The sequence below is a fragment of the Zootoca vivipara genome, chromosome 7 (assembly GCF_963506605.1).
Source record: "Zootoca vivipara chromosome 7, rZooViv1.1, whole genome shotgun sequence".
Classification (NCBI taxonomy): Eukaryota; Metazoa; Chordata; class Lepidosauria; order Squamata; family Lacertidae; genus Zootoca; species Zootoca vivipara.
In genome coordinates, this window is record NC_083282.1 from 10,214,140 (window position 1) to 10,235,151 (window position 21,012).

A 21,012-nucleotide genomic window follows, 5' to 3' on the forward strand; every position below is an offset into this window, starting at 1 on the left:
AGGTTGGGGGGGGGAGAGATAGAGTAAAGGTGCTCATGGCTCTTGGGAAAACATGCATTAAAACACACACACACAAGGCACCGGCTTCCCATAACTGGGAGACAGCTGGAGGGCAGGTGCAGTCTCTATGGAGATTTAACTGGCGGTGGTGGTGTCTCGTTACCAGAGGTGGACAAACAGCGGACTCGCACACAGCCCTCCTCACAAGAGAGGCTGGTGGTGGTGGAAGAGGTGCAGAGAGAGGGAGGGAGGCTCTGTCTCCCGAGAATGTTTCAACCCCCACCCCCCGTGCCCCACTCCCGGCGGGAAGGCAGCATGGCACAATGGGGTGCCGCAGCGCCTTCCTTGCCCCCTGTTAAACATCTCTGGTGGCCATTGGAGGGAGAGGAGGGAGAGAAAGCAAAGGAGCCCACCTGCCTGCCTGCTCCCCCCCGTTTCCCCCTCAACCTTTGCTTTCGCGCCTCTTTGTTCCCGTGAGAAGCTGCCACCATGCTCCCTCTCCCTCTCGCTCTCCCTCTCGCTCTCGCTCTCCCTCTCGCTCTCCCTCTCTCTGTCTGTCTCCCAGTGCAGCACAGCTATTTTCTATGTTTCTCCTCCTCTTCTTCACCACCTCAGCACCTCACTCGCCCCCCCCCAACTCGGGCGGCTCTGCGCGAGTTCGGGGCGAGCGTTGATCGAGGAAGCAAGTCAGAAAGAAGTTCTCTGTCTCGTGCCTCAGTTTAAAAAGCCCCCCCCCCCAGCCAGCTGATTGGCTGGCTGGAGCTTTGATGTGGCTGGGACCTCCAGTGCTGCTCACTGTCATGGTGCCCGCCATGTTGCCTCGCCTGACATCCCCAGGCATAAATCCGGGGACATTAATTAAAACCTGGAGACATTCCGGCGACAGATTGAATCCAGGGACTGACCCCGGGAACTGGCGACTGTCCCCAGGAACCAGGGACATCTAGTAACCCTAACCCGAGGTGAATCACAAAATGGCAACCACCTCCCCACCAAGGAAGAAGAGGTGAATGAAATTGTGTGTCAGAAACAAGGGGGAATAAAGATCTAATTGGCTATCTGCCACCCTTGTGGATACTGCCGCCTGACGCAGTTGCCCCACCTTGCCTCATGGGTGGGCCGGCACTGGTCATATTTCCCTCGGTAAACAAGCAAGCAAGCAAGCAAGCAAACAAACAAACAAACAAACAAACAAACAAAGGAACACAATTCTGGGCTTCCCTCCTGCACAAGATGGTTTTCAGTATTATGGTAGGAATGACCATTCCCCATATAAAAGGGGTGCACATTTGGGGCGGTTGCGCGTAGCACCCTGGGAGCCTCAGGCAGCCCCCAGCAGTTCGGAGGCTGGCACCATCTTCCCGGGCTGGATACCTGTGGTCTCCGCCCACACAGCCAGCCGTCCAATCCGGCCGGGGGAGGTGTTGCTAGGGTGGGATTGGCCAGGTAGGAGGAGGTAACCATCCAGTGCCCACAGCAGAAGGCGAGACATACCTGGGAAGCAGTTGGCGGCTCCAGAGCTTGCCCACCCTCCACTCCCAAAAATTTAATGCTTACATTGCAGGTTAACCTCTTGTCTTCCGCAGGCAAACACACATGCAGGCGTTGCTACAACAAGGCCGCTGTTGAAGGGCCGGAAAGGAATTTCCCTGCATTGGGAGGTTTCGCCTTTCCCGTAGCAATTCTTCACAACTTGGCGGATGCAGGCCTTGGGCAGAATCCTTTAGATATTTACCAAAGTGGGGGGGGGCGTGGGGGAGGTGACCCCTCCCCCATTGCGGCAGCGATACCAGGATTCCCGTTAAAGGGGTCTAGGGGGGAGGCATTGACCATTCGCCCAGGGGCCATCATTGTCCTCCCCCTCCAGCAGCGGCGAAAAGGGGGGCGGGCTATCTGCTTGAACATATGTTCTCCAGAGCTAGCCCCACCCCCATATATGTTGGATAACCCGGAAATTACCCAGACCCCCGGCTGGGGGGCTGGGAGGATAAATGCAAATGTCTGTGCCAAGGTCTCCCTACATCTGATTCTTAATAAAGCTGTGGCCAATTTTAATCCCATAGAACATTGTCTGGTGTTGTTATTCCACTTGGGGGCTGCCTGGGTTTTGGGGGGTCTCTGCCTGACAGCGCAAAAGACCCTGTAAATATTTTACTTTCCAGTTGCTTAGTGAAACTTAGTGTGATTTTCCTGGCAAGTGTATAAAATTTGGGCTTGTGTATCTTTTGACAGTTCCTCCGAGTATTGTTGGCATGAATCCTGAGAATTTGACTGTTGTGGTGAATAACTTCATCTCCTTGACCTGTGAGGTCACTGGCTTCCCACCTCCTGATCTCAGTTGGCTCAAGAATGGAAAACCCATCAGCTTGAACACAAATGCTCTTATAGTGCCAGGTGAGCAAACTCTTCTCTGGTGGATATTTCCCCCCCATCAAGTGATTCCACTTCTTTTCCCAGGACCTTGTCAAAACTGACAAGGAAAGTTGATAGGCCAAATTTATGTCCAGTGTGTTTTTATTCATCGGTTCCTGCAGTGCCAGTAATACATTTGGCATAACATGTGTATGTAAAATGATAGCATTTGAAGAAAAGCACAGATACCTAAAACTTTTAAGGAACTGGAAGGATGTTTATAATTATTTGGAAGAGTCGATAAGGAAAGGCTTAGGGAACTGGGTATGTTTAGCCTGGAGAAGAGAAGGCTAAGGGGTGATATGATAGCCATGTTCAAATATATCAAAGGATGTCATATAGAGGAGGGTGAAAGGTTGTTTTCTGCTGCTCCAGAGAAGCGGACACGGAGTAATGGATTCAAACTACAAGAAAGAAGATTCCACCTAAACATTAGGAAGAACTTCCTGACAGTAAGAGTTGTTTGACAGTGGAATTTGCTGCCAAGAAGTGTGGTCGAGTCTCCTTTTTTGGAGGTCTTTAAGCAGAGGCTTGACAGACATATGTCAAGAATGCTTTGATGGTGTTTCCTGCTTGGCAGGGGGTTTGGACTGGATGGCCCTTGTGGTCTCTTCCAACTCTATGATTCTATGAGTTAACCTTGCTTTCTTGTTACCTGGTTCTTTTATTAGAACAGAGTCTGCCCTCTATCCCAGTAACACAACAAGGAAGTCACCGATGGCCATTGGTGGGCATGTGACAATTTTTAGGGTTGTTTTTCTTGCTTATTATTGGAAATCTTGACATTCTTCACTGTTACAGTGCTTTTTTCTGGGGGTACGTGCCTGTACGCAGTACTGGTACCCCCTCCCTTCAAATCTCGCAAAGCCCACAACAGGGCAAGGCATCGGAGGCACCCACAACACAGTTGCCTGGCTGTCTCAAACACACACTGCCTTCCCACCCTTTCGGGCGGGGCCCAGTGCTTTCGGTGGGCATGGAAGGAGGGGAAAGAAGAAGCCTGGGGTGCAGGGGTGTACGGATGTGGTCTCTGCGGGCCCACGTATGTGTGGCTGAGTGCAGACAGTGCGGCCTGGCCACTGTCCAGGAATGGGATAAGGCGGGTGTGCTGTCTGTCTGGCTCATTGGGTGGTGGACAAACAACAACTTAAAAGCCTGTGAACTAAAAAAAACCAGTAATATCAGTTTCGCAGCAATGGCATCTGTCATGAATTTCTCTCCATCTCTCTTTTAAAAACATAACCCCCCCCCTCTTTTGCCCCTGTTGCAGTTCAACATGAAACTTTTGTAAAATTCTGTTCAAGCAGTGGTGATGTGATAACCTGTCTGAACAGCTCTGTAAACTTTGAATCATTTCAGGGGGGCGCATGCTGCAGATTCCTAGGGCCCGTCTGTCCGATGGTGGAGAATATGTCTGCATAGCCAGAAACAGCGCTGGAGAAAGCAGGAGAAAGAACTTCCTTACTGTTTATGGTGTGTTTCTGCAGCTTTAAAATGAAATAATATTGACAGTGGGGAAAATGTTAATTAATCATTCCGAGTACGTTTCCAAGCGCAATTCAAAGTGTTGGTGCTGTCCTTTAAAGCCCTAAATGGCCTTGGCCCAGTATACCTGAAGGAGCGTCTCCACCCCCATCATTCAGCGTGGACACTGAGGTCCAGCACCGAGGGCCTTCTGGCGGTTCCCTTGCTGCAAGAAGTGAGGTTACAGGGAACCAGGCAGAGGGCCTTCTCGGTAGTGGCACCTGCCCTGTGGAATGCCCTCCCATCAGATGTCAAGGAAATAAACAACTACAGTGGTACCTTAGTTTACTAACTTAATCCATTCCGGAAGTCTGTTCTTAAACCAAAGCATTCTTAAACCAAGGCGTGCTTTCCCATAGCAGCGGTGGGACTCAATTTACAAATGGAACACACTCAACAGGAAGCGAAACATGTTCTGCTTCCAAGGCAAAGTTCACAAACCAAAACACCTACTTCTGGGTTTGCAGCGTTCTTAACCCGAGTTGTTCATAAACTGAGCTGTTCTTAAGCCAAGGTACCACTGTATATGACTTTTAGAAGACATCTAAAGGCAGCCCTGTTTAGGGAAGTTTTTAATGTTTGATTCTATTTGTAATGTTCTGTTGGGAGCTGCCCAGAGTGGCTGGGGAAAGCCAGCCAGATGGGCGGGGTATGATTAAACTTATTATTATTATTATTGTTCTATAAGGTAGCGATTCTTCCTTCTGGTGGAAGCCAAGGAAATAACATTGCTTATATTCCCTCCCACTAAGTCCCTCCCAGCATAAAAGACCACAGCGGAGCAGCGCTTGCCGTCGTGAACGTGCGAGTGGGAACTCCGGTAACATTAGAGTGCGAATCCAATGCCGTTCCACCTCCTGTCATCAGCTGGTACAAGAACGGGCGGATGGTTGCAGCCTCATCTAACATGGGGATCATAGCTGATGGGCAGATGCTTCATATTAAAGCTGCTGAGGTATGCTATTCTGCTTTTTCAGAAAACTTGCAGCCCATTTTTTATAACATGAATCAGGTCTTCGCCTTGCCAAAGGCAAGGTGGTTCTTTTAAAATGAGAGATTCAGAAGCAATACATGAGTGAGAAGATCAAAGGTTTTAATTTAAGACAGCAAGCAATGTATACATACCAAGCAAGCACTTCAATCTGCCACTTGGAAGCCCCCAAGGAGCGGCGAAGCAACTCCCCCAGGTAGCTTCAGTTTGCACAGCCCTGCGGCCTATCAGTCCGCGTATGAGCTTCAGAGAAACTCTGCCCAAATCGTCCAATTTTATAGATAGCCTGTGTAGCTTGCCAGGCTGGCTACATGCAGATCACTAACTGCTTGAGATACACTTTGCCTTCCGGATGCACTTCCCATGCAGTCTTCAATTGACGTATGCTAAATGCAAAAATGGACCCAGGTGACGCTGTGGGTTAAACCACAGAGTCAAGGGCTTGCTGGTCAGAAGGTCGGTGGTTCGAATCCCTGCAACGGGGTGAGCTCCTGTTGCTCGGTCCCAGCTCCTGCCCACCTAGCAGTTCGAAAGCACATCAGATAACTGCAAGTAGATAAATAGGGACCGCTCCGGCGGGAAGGTAAATGGCGTTTCCGTGCGCTGCTCTGGTTCGCCAGAAGCAGCTTTGTCATGCAGGCCACAGCTGTCTGTGGACAAACGCCGGCTCCCTCGGCCTATAGAGCGAGATGAGCGCCGCAACCCCAGAGTCGGACACGACTGGACCTTATGGTCAGGGGCCCCTTTACCTTTAAATGCAAAAATAGCCATACAGTGGTACCTCCGGTTACGAACTTAATCCATTCCGGAGGTCCGTTCGTAACAGTAAACTGCTAATACGTGAGGCGTACTTTTGCTAATGGCGCCTCCTGCTTCTGTTGCGCCGCCAGTGGACAACTTCAACTCACATCCCGGGGCAAAGTTCGGAACAAGGGGCATCTACTTCCTGGTTAACGGAGCTCGTTACCCAAAGCATTCGTAAGGGGGACGGTACAGAACATGAGGTTCCACTGTACATTGGAGCAGAGTGTTAAAGAAAGAGATGATGGGGGGGGGGCGGGGGCGGAACGAACCATCCAGCCTCAAAGCCCTTTGTATAGTTTGAGGAATATAAGCAGAGCCTCTTTAAACGCTCATTAATTGGCAGACCACAGAAGATAGGTTTCATTCCCTTCCCTACTGCCTGTATTGATTTTTTTGCATGGCCAGTTGCATCTTTGAATAAATTGTCATGATCAGTAGTCATGGACATACATGGGGAAATGTAAATAGCTCATTTTGCGCATATTTCACCTTTGTATACCAGCCGATTTTTGCAGCTGGTTTGCTTTTCCTGTTCGGAAACAAGAACATGGATTGAAAAAAGAAGTGTTCACCTTCTTGCCTTAAAAGCAAACAAGAAAATAAAGCTTTAAAGGGAATTGGTCTGTTTATAAAACGTTTGCAACTGAATCAGCCCATCAGAACAATAATTTTTTAAAAAAAATCTGCAGGAGAATATCTTTATTAGGACCAACTAAAAAAATCAAATAGTCAGAGAGGGGATGTAGTTAGGGCCATGGTAGAAAAGCCTTAGTGTGTGCCATGGTGTAATTTCTGAAACGTAGAAAATGTGAATTCAGAATTAAAATTGAAACTGTTCTCTTGTGGTGCCTGAGATAGTATGCTTAGGATGAGATCATGGTATGTGTTTTTGAAGGGCCCATGTTACAAGATTGTATTCCCCCCACCACTTCACCGCAAGATGATGCATGAGCCCTGAGTATCCACTAAGGTGGTGGTTATTACAGTATCATGTTAGCAAGATGGGCTTTTTCTCCAAAAATTTGAAGCTGTTAATTAGAAAAGTGGCGTGCATATCCTTTTCCTTCTTGTATTCTCAGGTGTCTGATACAGGACAGTATGTATGTAAAGCCATAAATATTGCAGGACGAGATGATAAAAATTTCCACCTTAACGTTCATGGTAAGGGTAAGCTTATACTGTGTTAACCTTTAGCACATGGGTCGGCAAACTTAGGCCCGGGTGCCGGATCCGGCCCGTGGACGGTTCCGGGAATCACCGCATGGATTGGTGTGGGGATTCTGATCGTTTGAGCTGCGCCAGTCCCCCCTCCCACACACACACCGTGGCGGCGCCTCCTCCCTCCCTCCCTCCTCCTGGCTTCTCCCCGCCCTGCCTAGAGGAGGAAGGGGGCTGGGCTTTGTTGAGCCGTGGTTGGCTGAGCGCCATTTTAAGCAGCCCCTCTCTGGAGCCAGCCTTTTCGCGCCGCTCATCGTCCCTCTGCCACCGCTGCCAGCCCCTGCTGCTCGCAAGGCACAGGTAAGCAGCCACCGGGGCTTGTCTGGTGCTGTGGAGAAGGGAGGGGAGAGTCGGTGTGTGTGTGGGGATTCCCCCCCAAAAGTATAGTCCGGCCCCCCACAAAGTCTGAGGGACAGTGGACTGGCCCCCTGTGGAAAAAGTTTGCTGACCCCTGCCTTAGGGACTTGCGTGCCAAGGTACCCAAGCTCCAAAGTTCCCAGGAGAACAATAAAACACACTGACACAGAGTATTTTGGTTTCTGGATTCAAATAGGCCACAATGTTATTGGTTAGAGATGTGAGCGGTTTGGCTTAGGCATTGGGGTGAAGCCAGGCTATATCTTGACTCCTGCCCATCTGCAGGGAGTCCACGGAAGGGTAAACCACTGACAGGGGGTGCCCTATGACTTACATCAGATAGTGGCGCCCTAGCCCATGTCCAGGCTTCAGACAGGATTCACACCCTGGATGCCTTTAACAGGATACCCTTACGGAGGAGGGGCAGGCGAAGGCAACAACCTCCCCTCCAACCAACCAAAGGCTTACCCAATGCCTAACCTCACAAAAGTTGTGGTGATTGATACTAGGTAGGCAAAAACCAAAAGGCCGGTACCAATTTGCCAAGTGGAAAAATTCCTGGGCCCAACAACAATTTCCATAGCAAGGCCATATCAGAGCAAAGCATGAAAAGAGGGCAGGTGGTTTGGGTAATCCAAGAGGCTAGGAAGAGGGGCCGGCCGTGCAGCGATTAAATTGCCCGTGGCCACACCCACCCTGCCAGCTGATTGGCTGGGGCTGTTCCCCAGCACAGATGACGTGGCCGGCCGTGATGTAGTGGCGAAGGCAATGTACCTCCCCACCCTACGCCGGAAAACTGTTGAGGCTTGGCTGCCTAGCCGCAACGCCAGCCACCGGGTAAAAGGACAGCAGACTTAACCAACAGACCGACCCATATTTGATATAGTTAATTGATCTACTTTGCTGGGCATGGGGTGCTCCTTAATTATGTTTGTGCTTAAGATGATGTCATAACAGGAAGCTGTGGCTGGCTGGAGAGAGAAAAGGGGGCAATGAGTAGAGTCTCCAGCCAGAGGATCTCATTCTCCCAGATGCATGTGTCTTACCGTTGTTCTCATTCACAGTGCCCCCCAGCATTGAAGGCCCTGACCTGGAATGGATCAATGAAACCATCAGTAACCCTGTGACCTTTACGTGTGATGCTACTGGAATTCCTCCACCCATGATAACGTGGCTTAAGGACGGGAAGCCCCTTGGTAATATGTCCTGCAGCTTCCATAACCATTAGTCATTTTAAATCAGGCACCCCCAAACTGCGGCCCTCCAGATGTTTTGGCCTACAACTCCCGTGATCCCTAGCTAACAGGACCAGTGGTCGGGGAAGATGGGAATTGTAGTCAAAAAAATCTGGAGGGCCGAAGTTTGGGGATGCCTGATTTAAATGGTCAGACAAGATGTGAAATGGAATGTAAAGTGGGTTGTGTTTACAGTGGAGGTGACCCTTGGGGTTCTTGAATATGGCTTCCAGAGATGCCCCTGTTTCTTACTGAGCTACAGTCAGCAAAAGAGACAGGAAGACAGGCAATTGCGGGTGTGGGTGTCTTTCACTGCTCTAGCCTCCAGGTTTTATGGTTTTTCTCTAATAATTTGGGAAAGAGAGAGACCATAGAGTGTAGGAACTAGGAACAGCAAAAGGCCTCTCTGGCAAGCCTCTCTCTCCCAGCAGATAAACTATATCTATTGTTATTTTATTTTTTAAAACCAATATTAGAAGGAAGAAAATAGCCTTTTGGAAGTTTTCAAATACCTTCCCTATCCTGGCAGCACCCCTCCTCTGAAGAGGGAGAGAGGACTGCTTTCAAAAGGTGTTCATGTGTGTCTCATGTGTGTCTGGGTGCATAAGAGAGAGAGAGAGAGAGAGAAAGAGAGAAAGAAAGAAAGAAAGAAAGAAAGAAAGAAAGAAAGAAAGAAAGAAAGAGAAAGAAAGAAAGAGAGATAAGTTGTGTGCTTGTGTATGGGGTACAGGATGTGTAAGAGAAAAAACTATTTTTATGCTGTGAATACCCCTGAGATCTATAGGTGAAGAGCAGTATACTAATTGAATTAGTGTTAAATACTACACATCACTTGGGAAGAGAAGTGAACTAACGGCAGTGTACTGGAAGAAGCAAAGATACCAGAGTCGAAGCAATGATTCTTCAACATCAACTCTGTTGGACTGGTCACGTTGTTCTGATGCCTGATGATCATCTTCCAAAGCAACTACAATTTCTGAACTTAAAAATGGAAAGCGTAATGCTAGTGGCCAACAAAAGAGGTTTAAAGACTGTCTCAAGGCACATCTAAAAAAAAAAGTACTATAAACCCTGACAATTGGGAAACACTGGCCTGTGAGTGCTCCAGTTGGAGAACAGCCTTTACCAAAGGTGTCATGGGCTTTGAAGACGCTCAAACTCAGGACAAAAGGGAGAAACGTGCTAAGAGGAAGGCACACTTGGCAAACCCTCACCGTGATCAACTCCCGTCCCAGAAACCTATGTCCCCACTGTGGAAGGATGTGTGGATCCAGAATTGGCGTCCCCAGTCACTTACGGACTTCCACTGTTCATGGAAGACAATCTTACTCTGCTCCAAGTGATCGCCAAAGAAGGAGACTAATTTTAACAACAGTGGCAGCAGCAGCAGCATCGTGAAATGGTGGTGATCTTATAAGAGTGAGGCAGCTGTGGTCTAACCCACTGTAGCACGCACCCCTCAACTATTGTCCTCTGAGGGAATGCAACTCTCAAGGGAGAAACAGTTGCCCTCTCAAATTGTGCATAGTTAAATGTGATTTGATGCTCCTCACACAAAGCCACAGTCTAATCTTTGCTCATAGGGAGACCCACAAGACAATTTCATCAACTGTTCTCATAGTATGAAACTCCTTCTCTTCTATTTTAAAGTAATCACTATTGCAAGTAATCAGAACTTGTTTGAAAGCTGGATTCCTCAAATGGTGGAAATGGGTGCCATTTTGTGACATGGCAAAGAGAGCAAAGAATGGATTGCTACCTATTAACTCAGGGCCCCTGAGTCAGCCATGTTCAGTTAAGTGTCAGAGAGAGCACTGGATGTGACCTGAAAGTCAGTTGACTCACCTACACCAAGTCTAGTGAAAGGACCATAGACTGTAGGTGACTCTCCCCAGCCTGTTATTCCAAGATTGGGGGCTCACCCCCTGGTCTGTTGTGCCAAGATTAAGGGGGCTCAGTGGGGAGGAAAGCAGGGTGAACCAAATGGGGCATATGGGCCTTTCGTTCCCGTTCCCTAATTAAGTATAGGTATATGGTTGTTTTATTTTTTAGAAATGGTTTACAAGTTTGAGGTGAGAATGATCCGGTTTGTAACAAACCGAAACTTCTGCTGTCTGATTTCTTCTTGTTTCCCTGCTTTTAGAAAACTCTGCATCCCTCGAAATGCACATTTTGTCAGGAGGCAGCAAGCTGCAAATTGCCAGGACTCAGCATTTGGATAACGGGAACTATTCCTGCATTGCTTCAAATGTAGAAGGCAAAGCTCAGAAATTTTACGTTCTTTCTGTTCAAGGTATGTGTGTGTATTCTCCTATTGGCTTGTGTCCAACGTAGCACTTAGTGAATGTTCCATATGCACAAGGAATGCTCTTCCTCTCTCTGCCTCTCATGTGCCCCCTAAATGTGTTCGTTGAATACCACCCATGGTACAACTTTGCTGTGCCCTGACACCATGACATTTCACATTCCTCCCTTCCAGCAGCAACCGGCAATTTTGAGCAGGAGTTGGAAAAAGCAGAATGACATGGTGGTTAATGGTGTTGATATGTTCTACTAGACTTTAGTCCTTGTACAAACATTGGCAGACCTTTAGGGTGGCAGATGGGCTTAACCCAGGGGTTGCCAATGTTTGTGCTCTCCAGGTATTGTTCAACTACAACTCCCATCATCCCATGCTGTCCATGCTCACAGGGGCTGATGGGAGTTGAAGTCCATCAACACCTGGACTCACAGGGAGGTATTACTAATACACATTTCCCCCGTCTTAAAGTTCCTCCCGATATTGCCGGCTCGGAAATGCCAAGTGAGGTCAGCGTTGTCCTTGGGGAAAACATCCAGCTTTCCTGTAAGGCCCATGGAATTCCTGCACCTGCAATTCAGTGGCTGAAAGATGGAAAACCAATTAGTGGCGGTGACTCTCCACGGATAAGGTTAAGTGTTGCATTTTCTTACTCTGAAGCAAGCCAGAGTCTGAGCAGGAGTTAAAGCAGAGAAGGGGAATAGGGAAGATATATGGGGGAATGCCAGGATAGTGGGAAGACCAGTGCTTTTTTCTGGGGGTACTCAAGAGTACGCAGTACCAGCACCCTTTTTTCTAGAACGAAAGCACTGCTTTTTGCCACCCAAGGGTCCATCTCACCACAAGGTGGTATTAAAGTCGGCCTATTTTGTTCCAACTCCCTCTTGCGAACCAACTAACCTGTCTTACATTCGTCTTTCTTTGATGCTTCTTTCTGCTGTTTTTACTCTGGCACAATCTTCCTTTCTTCAGTCCCCCTGCCTCCCTTTCTCTCTCTCTCTCTCTTTGTATATATATATTTTAATTTTCTGTTTTACAATTTAAAACACTCATTTTACATCCTTAAGATACCAGTGACTTCCTTTCTTCTCTTTCTATGGTTCATTTTGCATATCATAAATCCCTGCATATTTTACATAAACTATACCATTCCGTATTCCATTATTACATCCATCAAAACTTATTTACACTGTTAAATTTATTTTAATGCTGCCAGCGTTTTCAAGTGTACATAATCCCCTCATATATTCAATAAACATTTTCAAGTCTTCTTTAAACGTATGTTCTTCTTGTTCTCTAATTCTGTGTGTTAAGTCTGCGAGTGGTGCATATTCTGTCACCTTAAGTTGCCACTCTTCTTTGGTTGGGACCTCGCTCGTTTTCCATTTTTGGGCTAACAAACCCTGGCTCCCCTTCCCAGCTTCCCTACTTCTTATATCTCTGTTTCTCACACTTAAATCTGATAGCTAGCATGAACAGAAGGACAAACTGACTCACTCTTCTCTGCTATAAGGATGGCTAAGGTAATTTATAGGTGGGGAAGTTCGAACACTTCAAGCTGGGTATGTTTAGCCTGGAAAAGAGGAGAGGCAGAAGAGATATGATTGTCACACGAAAGCTCATACCAATGACAAACTTAGTTGGTATCTAAGGTGCTACTGGAAGGATTTTTTTTATTTTACCTTCATATTGATTCGACTTACAAGAAAGGAGTTCATAGCTGTCAAGTTTTCCCTTTTCTCGCGAGGAAGCCTATTCAACATAAGGGGTAAAGGTAAAGGACCCCTGACCATTAGGTCCAGTCGTGACCGACTCTGGGGTTGCGTGCTCATCTCACATTATTGGCCGAGGGAGCCGGCGTATAGCTTCCAGGTCATGTGGCCAGCATGACAAAGCCGCTTCTGGCAAACCAGAGCAGCACATGGAAACGCCATTTACCTTCCCGCTATAGCGGTTCCTATTTATCTACTTGCATTTTGATGTGCTTTCGAACTGCTAGGTTGGCAGGAGCTGGGACCAAGCAACGGGAGCTCACCCCGTCACAGGGATTCAAACCGCCGACCTTCTGATCAGCAAGCCCTAGGCTCAGTGGTTTAGCCCACAGCGCCACCTGGGTCCCTATATTAGCATAAGGGAATTTCCCTTAAAAAAGGGGAGAACTTGACAGCTATGGAAGTTTCCGAATTAACATCAGGAAGAACTTTATGACAGTAAGAGCTGTCAGTAGAATGGACTCCTTCGGGAGGTTGTAGACCAGGCATCCCCAAACTTCGGCCCTCCAGATGTTTTGGACTACAATTCCCATCTTCCCTGGTCCTGTTAGCCAGGGACCAGGGGAGTTGTAGGCCAAAACACCTGGAGGGCCGCAGTTTGGGGATGCCTGTTGTAGACACTCTTTCATTGGAGGTTTTTTAAGCAGAGGTTGGATGGCCATCTGTCATGGGTGCTTTAGTTGAGATTCCTGCACTGTAGGGGGTTGGACTAGATGACCCCCAGGGTACCTTCCAACTCAACAATTTTATGATTCTAAGATGCAATGTCGTCGCTAGGCATTATTGTACTCCGTTTACCACAAATTATAAGAAAATCAATATTCAAGCTTATTTCCCTCGGTCTTAAGGTTAACATCTTAACTCAGATGCCTCTAATTGTTCCATTTTCTGTGATTCCTTCTTTTAGCTTGGCTCCAGATGGCAGCTTGCTCAGCATTGTTGGAGCCCTCACAAGTGATGTAGGGAAATATACTTGTGTTGCTAGCAACCCTGCGGGGGAAGAAGACCGAATTTTTAATGTCAATGTTTATGGTGAGTATTGTTATTGACCTTTTTTTTAAAAAGCAAAATAAGGTTAGAAGCACCTGTCTTAATGATTCTCTGGATGATAAATGTGAGTTTTCTTTTTTAACCAACCATTATTTGCTGATGTTTTTATGTTGATTTTATTCTTATATGGTGTACTTCACCTTGAAATATTTTTTATAAAGGTGCAGATTACAGTGGTGCCTCGCAAGACGAATTAAATTCATTCCACGAGTCAATTCATTTTGCGAAAAATTCGTCTTGCAAATCGCGGTTTCCCATAGGAATGCATTGAAATTTCTTTTTTGCCCATAGGAACGCATTAATTAAATTTCAATGCGTTCCTATGGGAAACCACGATTTGCAAGACGAATTTTTCGCAAAACGCATTTGTCTTGCGAGTCACCATCAGATCGCAAAACGCATTCGTCTTGCGAAAAATTCTTCTTGCAGAGCATTCATCTTGCGAGGTACCACTGTATATACAAACAAATAAAAATCAAATCTGCAGTGTAATGGAAGAAGAGCTCATAGAAACACAGTTATTTTGCTACTAATAATGTTAACTAAACAGGCTTGGGGAATTAAGCATTATGGTTGGCTAATGTAAAGATCTCTGGGGCTTAAAACTATGAAGAAACACTAGTGTGCCGCGAGACGCTGGCTGGTGTGCCGCGACGTGCGGCGACGAGAAGGGCGATTTGCATTGTCACGTGCCTGGCGGCCACCAATACACATCACTGACCCACCGGAAAGCAATATTTCTCCTCCTCTTTCCCAAAGCTCAGTGCAAACGAGCCGGAAAGCAATATTTGGCAAGTGTTTCTTACAGTCATAATTATAATATAGGGCGGCACAGAGTTAAATTTTTTAACTTTTTTAATGGTGGTGTGCCTCGTGATTTTTTTCACGGAACAAGTGTGCCGTGGCCCAAAAAAGGTTGAGAAACACTGAAATAGGGAAGCCTGGGCAGACCAAGTTTGGTCCATGGGCTGTAGGAGATTATTCGCCCCCTGCTCTAAGAGGACAAGCCCAGGAAAAATGTAGGTTCAGCCACACAACTATCCAATCCCATTGAACCTTAAAAGGGGTGTGTGTGTGTGTGTGTGTGTGTGTGTGTGTGTGTGTGTGTGTGTGTTGCGTGTCCCATTGCCTGGAAATTCGATGGAAGCTTTAAAATTACTAAACATTTTCAGTCTCAGAGATTTGAGTATGCTGTAGAGTCATTAAAATATTTGTTATGGCAACACAAAACAATCATTTTTGTACAGTCATAGTTTTATCCTCCCAACTTATGATATATTTTTGAGTTTGATTCTTGAGACTTCTGGAAGTTCACCTATAGTGAGAGAAAGCATCAAATAAATTATAACAACAACAACAACAACAACAATTAATAATAGATAATAATTAATAATACAAGTTGCCAACTTTCACTGCAGGGTATTCTACAGGAAGTCAAAGTAATTGATGCTCTTCTGACAAGCTTTTCAAAAGAAAAGCTGTTTCCTGACATTTCATTAATATTCATTTAAATGTATCAATAGGTAAGGCTGAGCTGAATATTTTCCAGCGAACATTTTCTGGGGGGGGGGTGAGAAAAAGTTTCCTAAAAGATCCTAACAGCTTATCATTCTGCACCAGTTTGCTACTACTCTCCGTCTCAGAAATGCCACCTCTTTTCTTCCTAGTAGCGCTGGCATCAACACAGCCAACTGTATGACGAGTGAGGGCAAATGAAGCTAATTCGTAGTGAGGGGAGAGCGTCTTGAATAGGCCTTTTTGGAATGTTTAGTGGAGAGCATTTAGTGCAGCTGCCAAAGCAAATTAGCCACTGGTAGCGCTGCCAAAAGTGCTTTTGAGTGATAAGAAACAAGTGTGGTGCAGTAAAAATTTTCTGGATTCTCCCTCTCTCTCTCTCTCTGTGGATCATATATGGAACATATAAATGTACCTATTTCTATTTAACACTGTGTGTAGACACATATGCTGAATAACTGTGACTCTTAGATGGTGCCAATTTGTTATGGAAACTGGCTAGTCTTGGATCATTCTCTGGAGAGCAGAGTAGTCTCCAAGTACATTCCTCTCTTTAGCCCCTTTCCTCCCAACCTCACTTCTCCCTCTTCTGGTGCCTTGGGACTGTACCAAGAATGGACTGGCTGCCTATGAGTCGGTGTGCATGCATTTCCGAGAAGTGTGCAAATTGTGGTTTCCAAAAAAGCAGAACTCAGTGGGCCATGGTTGCACCACGTAACTGCAGGGTCCAGTTGACTAACGTCAAGACACAGTAGCTATCATTTGTGATTCCTTTGATGGCCGAAGCAAGATCTGTTTCTGGCCACAGGCACAATTATGTGAAAGATTTATAAAGAAATTCAACATGACTTGTGATTATCTGGCTAGAGGAATAGCATCCTCAAGCATCCTGACTTTCAATAGTGTTTGGTTTGGAACACTGTGGGGGAATGTCTCCTTGGATTAGGAAAGTGTTATTACAGTGGTGCCTCGCAAGACAAATTTAATTCATTCCGCGAGTCAATTCGTTTTGCGAAAAACTCATCTTGTGAATCGCGGTTTCCCATAGGAATGCATTGAAATTTCTTTTTTTGCCAATAGGAAAGCATTAATTAAATTTCAATGCACTCCTATGGGAAACCGCGATTCGCAAAATGGATTTTTCACAAAACGAATTTGTTTTGCGAGTCACCATCAGATCGCAAGATGCATTCGTCTTGTGAAAAATTCGTCTTGCAGGGCATTCGTCTTGCGAGGTACCACTGTACTTCCATCTTGGGGTTCAGCATAAGGTGAGCTTCATCAGATATATATTTTTTTAGCATCTACTGTTTAACGTATAGGCCTGGGCAATACAGTGGTTCCTTGGTTCTCAAACTTAATCTGTTTCAAAACCAAAGTGCGCTTTCCCATAGAAAGTAATGCAAAATGGATTAATCCATTCCAGACTTTTGAAAACAACCCCTAAAACAGCAATTTAACATGAATTTTACTATCTAACGAGACCATTGATCCATAAAATGAAAGCAATAAACAATGTACTGCAGTCACACAACCAATCCATCAGTAGCTGAACTGGGTTCCACACAGTCACAAAAGCAAAGTAAAAAAGCCGCAAAAACAAAAACGCAAAATAAATAGCAAAAACAGACAGACCTCAGTGTAACACTCAAAACGGAAGTGTGGCACTCAAACCCCGGAAGTGTAACACTCAAAACGGAGCACGTTCGGCTTCCGAAAAACGTTCACAAACCGGAACACTTACTTCCGGGTTTGCAGTGTTTGGGTTCCAAGTTGTTTGAGTACCAAGGCGCTTGAGAACCAAGGTGCCACAGTACCTCTGTTCATATTCTGAAGCCTCCATCCTCTTCCCTTCACCAGAGGTATGGCATGGGTACCAAATTTCAGGTGTGTATAAGCTTTTAACAGAAGTCCCACATGACCCCATTCTTAAGCTATTTTCTATGTTGCTCCTGTCACTAAATGGGTTTTTTTTCTACAGTCCTTTTTAAAAAGAAAGTTACGTAGTTTTACTGATATTACTCTGTACTGTTTTAATTTGAGTATAAAATTTGTTAGAGGCAGGGTAAAACTACTGTGGGGGAAATAAGTTGTTTGTTTTTGCTTACAAAATTTAGTTCCACCCACTATAACTAACAATAAAGATGAACCTGAGGCTCTAACAGTGCTGCTGGACACTTCAATAAACATTGAATGCCAGGCTGTGGGTACTCCACCACCGCAGATCAATTGGCTGAAGAACGGGCTCCCTCTCTCTATCTCCACACACGTCAGGTTGCTTTCAGCTGGACAGATTCTCAGGTAAGGTACCTGTGCTTTCAGTCCACTTTTGCACATTTTATGTAAGAAGATCTTACTTAAAAGTAGGCAGCTGAAAGTTCAATCAATATATAGTCCGGCCCCCCACAAGGTCTGAAGGACAGTGGACCAGCCCCCTACTGAAAAAGTTTGCTGACCCCTGATCCAGATGACCGACCAGCATCAGACCTATTTAGTTCAATGATGGAACTACATGTTATTCCTTCAGTTCTTCCTCCTGGTATCTATTTTAGAAGTCCTGGAAAACTCCCAGGGCAAGTGTAAGGAGTGAATTTAGTGCTTAACTGGCTCTCAAGTAGGTTTTGTCAAACATAGCCAGTTTCTCTCCAGACTCCCTTATAACAGGTTTTATAATATTGGCTGCCCTCTTCTTAATGGCAAAGAACCTGTGGGAGACCCATCCTATCCTGAGATATACTTTGGCAGACCTTTAAAGGAAAGTGATGCTTCCTAGTGAAAAGGGATCAGGGGCTACTATAGAGAATGTCTACATCTCATTATAATTCAAAAGGGGTGTCTGATTGCTATTGTGAAAGGACCATGTTCCCAACCAATCTTAGAAATTGCAATATGTTGTAGGAAGAAGTTTTCAGAGGCTGATTCATGTGGTTTAGAGTCTGTCTGTCTGTCTATCATCTATCTATCTATCTATCTATCTATCTATCTATCTATCTATCTATCTATCTATCTATGCCATTCTTTCATGCAAATCTTTCTAGAATGACTTAGAAAACCAGAAATGAATACAGAATTAAAACAATAGCAGCAGAATAAAACGAAACATTACAAGGGTCTTAACAGAATTAAAAGGTGCTAGGAAGTTAAACAATAAAAGGTATTCACCAGGCATGAAAGTAGATGGTGGGAGAGAATTCCATCAGTTTTCCATTAAATAAATGCATGTTCTAAATCAGGCTTCCTCAACCTCGGTCCTCCAGATGTTTTGAGACTACAATTCCCATCATCCCTGACCACTGGTCCTGCTAGCTAGGGATCATGGGAGTTGTAGGCCAAAAACACCTGGAGGACCGAGGTTGAGGAAGTCTGTTCTACACTTTCCTGAGACTCATTATCCATGAAAAAGCCACAACAGGCCTTTCCCAAACAACAAACGCATCACACATTCATAAATTCCCTGCAATCCACTAATTCGAAACTGGAGTGTGTTGTCTAACAGACAGAATAAAGTGCTTCATATTATGACCATTTGAAAAATGACTTTGGTTGTGTCCCTTCCAGAATTGTAAGAGCACAGATAGCTGATGTTGGCATGTACACATGTGTCGCCTCCAACAGAGCTGGTGTGGACAACAAGCACCATAGCCTTCAAGTTTATGGTAAGCCTCATTCTGTATTGCAAAGGTAAATTGTAAACTTTCCCGTGAATTTCAAGTCCTATGTACATGTGTACTACTTAACATTTCTGTTCTGGACCTGAGTCAAATGCACCTCCCAAAATGCCTCACAACTTCTATGCTGTCTTACTTCTCAGAATCTCTTGTTTTCTTTATAGGAAAAAATTCCTTCAGTAGCACCTTAAAGACCAACTAAGTTTTTATTTTGGTATGAGCTTTCGTGTGCATGCACACTTAATCAGATACACTGAAACAGAAGTTTATAGGTTTCAAGCTTTAAGGTCTAAGGGTTTCACTTAAAATTTCAGTCCCCTTCTCAGGGTTTCTGGAGGAAAGAGATGAAAAAGCAGACACGCTAAGGAGGCGTGCTGTTTTCACCCCATCTTTCTCTCACATAATATTTTAATATAATTTTTAATTGAAGCGCTTTTCATACTACATTTTAGCAATCATGTTACAAACATAAAGTTTAAAAGCAGTTACCGGTACCTCTTTCAGTATATTCTTCCTGTTCAGTATCTTCTCTTCCTGTTGGCCTGGTTTTGGCCCTTCAGAACAATTTGCTGAATACTTTAGGACTGAGTGGTGGGGACCGTGTACCTTGTTAAACATTGTTTTCATGTTGAAAAGCAGCCCTCATGTGTCTTGTGAACACACTTCTTTTGTTGGCATTTTCATTTTCCTCTGTTCCTCAGCTCATTTGCCCACATTGCTATTGTGGTGACCCACACTATGTTGACACAGCTGCTCCAAACTTTGAGGGGCCCTTGGACAAGGTACCTTTAATGGGCTCCCTCCCTCACATAATCTGCCCCCTCATCTTCCCACACCAGAGCCCACCCCATTCAGGAGGGTTCCCTTACCTTTGAGAGAGCCTTTGAAAGAGGGTGCTGGGGGAGGAGGGGCAGGAAAGTCACCATCCACCCAACTCGTCCACTTGTGGTTCTTAGGATCCATGCCAAAAAAATACAGTTTAGTTGACTAAAGTTTTGTCTTGAAATATATGCATATATGTATTCACTGAAGCCATACTTGGAACCATGGTGTTTTCTCACTGCAGTATCACCAAGCATAGACAGTGGTGGAGGAACAGAAGAAGTAACGGTTGTAAAAGGGAACCCAGTCTCTTTGGTGTGTTCGGCTGATGGAACACCAACCCCTAATATGTCGTGGCTTAAAGACGGCCAGCCTTTAAACTTTGGTTTCCATGTGTCTCTGGAAAACCAAGGAATGGGTCTTCACATAGCGAAGTCCGAGACTGACGACACAGGCAGATACACCTGTATAGCATCTAATGAAGCTGGGGAAGCCAACAAGCACTTCACTCTTAAAGTGCTAGGTAAGGATTCTTAACTCTCTCTCTTTTTTTGTAATTCAGTCTGACCAGGGATACTTGGCCACTGAACTGAAGAGGTGCTAGTCTTTTAAAAAAACACCAAACCCACAAAAAACGGATTGGACCCAGAAGGCTTATCACAGCTATCAGCTAGCCACTACTGGGTGGGGTATGGGTGTGGCTGGAACGTGGGTGGCACTGTGGTCTCAACCACTGAGCTTCTTGGACTTGATGATCAGAAGGTCAGCGGTTTGAATCTCCGTGACGGAGTGAGCTCCCGTTGCTCTGTCCCAGCTCCTGCCAACCTAGCAGTTCAAAAGCACACCAGTGCAAGTAAATAAATAGGTACCGCTGTGGCGGGAAGGTAAATGGTGTTTCCATGCACTCTGGTTTCCATCGCGGTGTCCTGTTCTGCCAGAAGCGGCTTAGTCCTGCTGGCCACATGACCTGGAAAGCTGTCTGTAGACAAACGCCGGCTCTCTCGGCCTGAAAGCCAGATGAGCACCACAACCCCAGAGTCGCCTTTGACTGGACTTAACCGTCCAGGGGTCCTTTACCTTTACCTCAAGGCTGTATTGCTGAGCTGCAGTGCCCTTGTACTGGGGCTATAGTTGGTACAAAATGCTGTGGCTAGGCTTTTCTGAGGGAGAGACTACTGAGAACAAGTTGCACCTATTTTGAAAGAACTGCATTAGCTGCCTATATGCTGCCAAAGCAAAGGTCAAGGTACTTATGTAGACCCTATACAGCATGGGACCTAGATGTTTTTCTGAGCACTTTCTCCCATATAGGATTCCTGTACATTTAAAGCCAGGGAGAGATACT

The 21,012-nt window shown here is 45.7% G+C and overlaps 1 protein-coding gene across 3 annotated transcripts in view; it reads left to right on the forward strand.

Moving 5' to 3' along the window:
• Positions 1-21,012, forward strand: part of HMCN1 (hemicentin 1) — a 280,560-nt gene that overhangs the window by 193,321 nt on the left and 66,227 nt on the right. For all 3 annotated transcript variants that reach the window (XM_060276655.1, XM_060276656.1, XM_060276657.1), the window contains 11 exons: positions 2,233-2,394; positions 3,772-3,885; positions 4,689-4,891; positions 6,811-6,892; positions 8,371-8,502; positions 10,685-10,834; positions 11,312-11,471; positions 13,520-13,644; positions 17,295-17,478; positions 18,736-18,833; positions 19,912-20,190. In XM_060276655.1, coding sequence (XP_060132638.1) covers positions 2,233-2,394; positions 3,772-3,885; positions 4,689-4,891; positions 6,811-6,892; positions 8,371-8,502; positions 10,685-10,834; positions 11,312-11,471; positions 13,520-13,644; positions 17,295-17,478; positions 18,736-18,833; positions 19,912-20,190 — 1,689 coding nt within the window. The remainder of the gene's footprint in view (positions 1-2,232; positions 2,395-3,771; positions 3,886-4,688; positions 4,892-6,810; positions 6,893-8,370; positions 8,503-10,684; positions 10,835-11,311; positions 11,472-13,519; positions 13,645-17,294; positions 17,479-18,735; positions 18,834-19,911; positions 20,191-21,012) is intronic.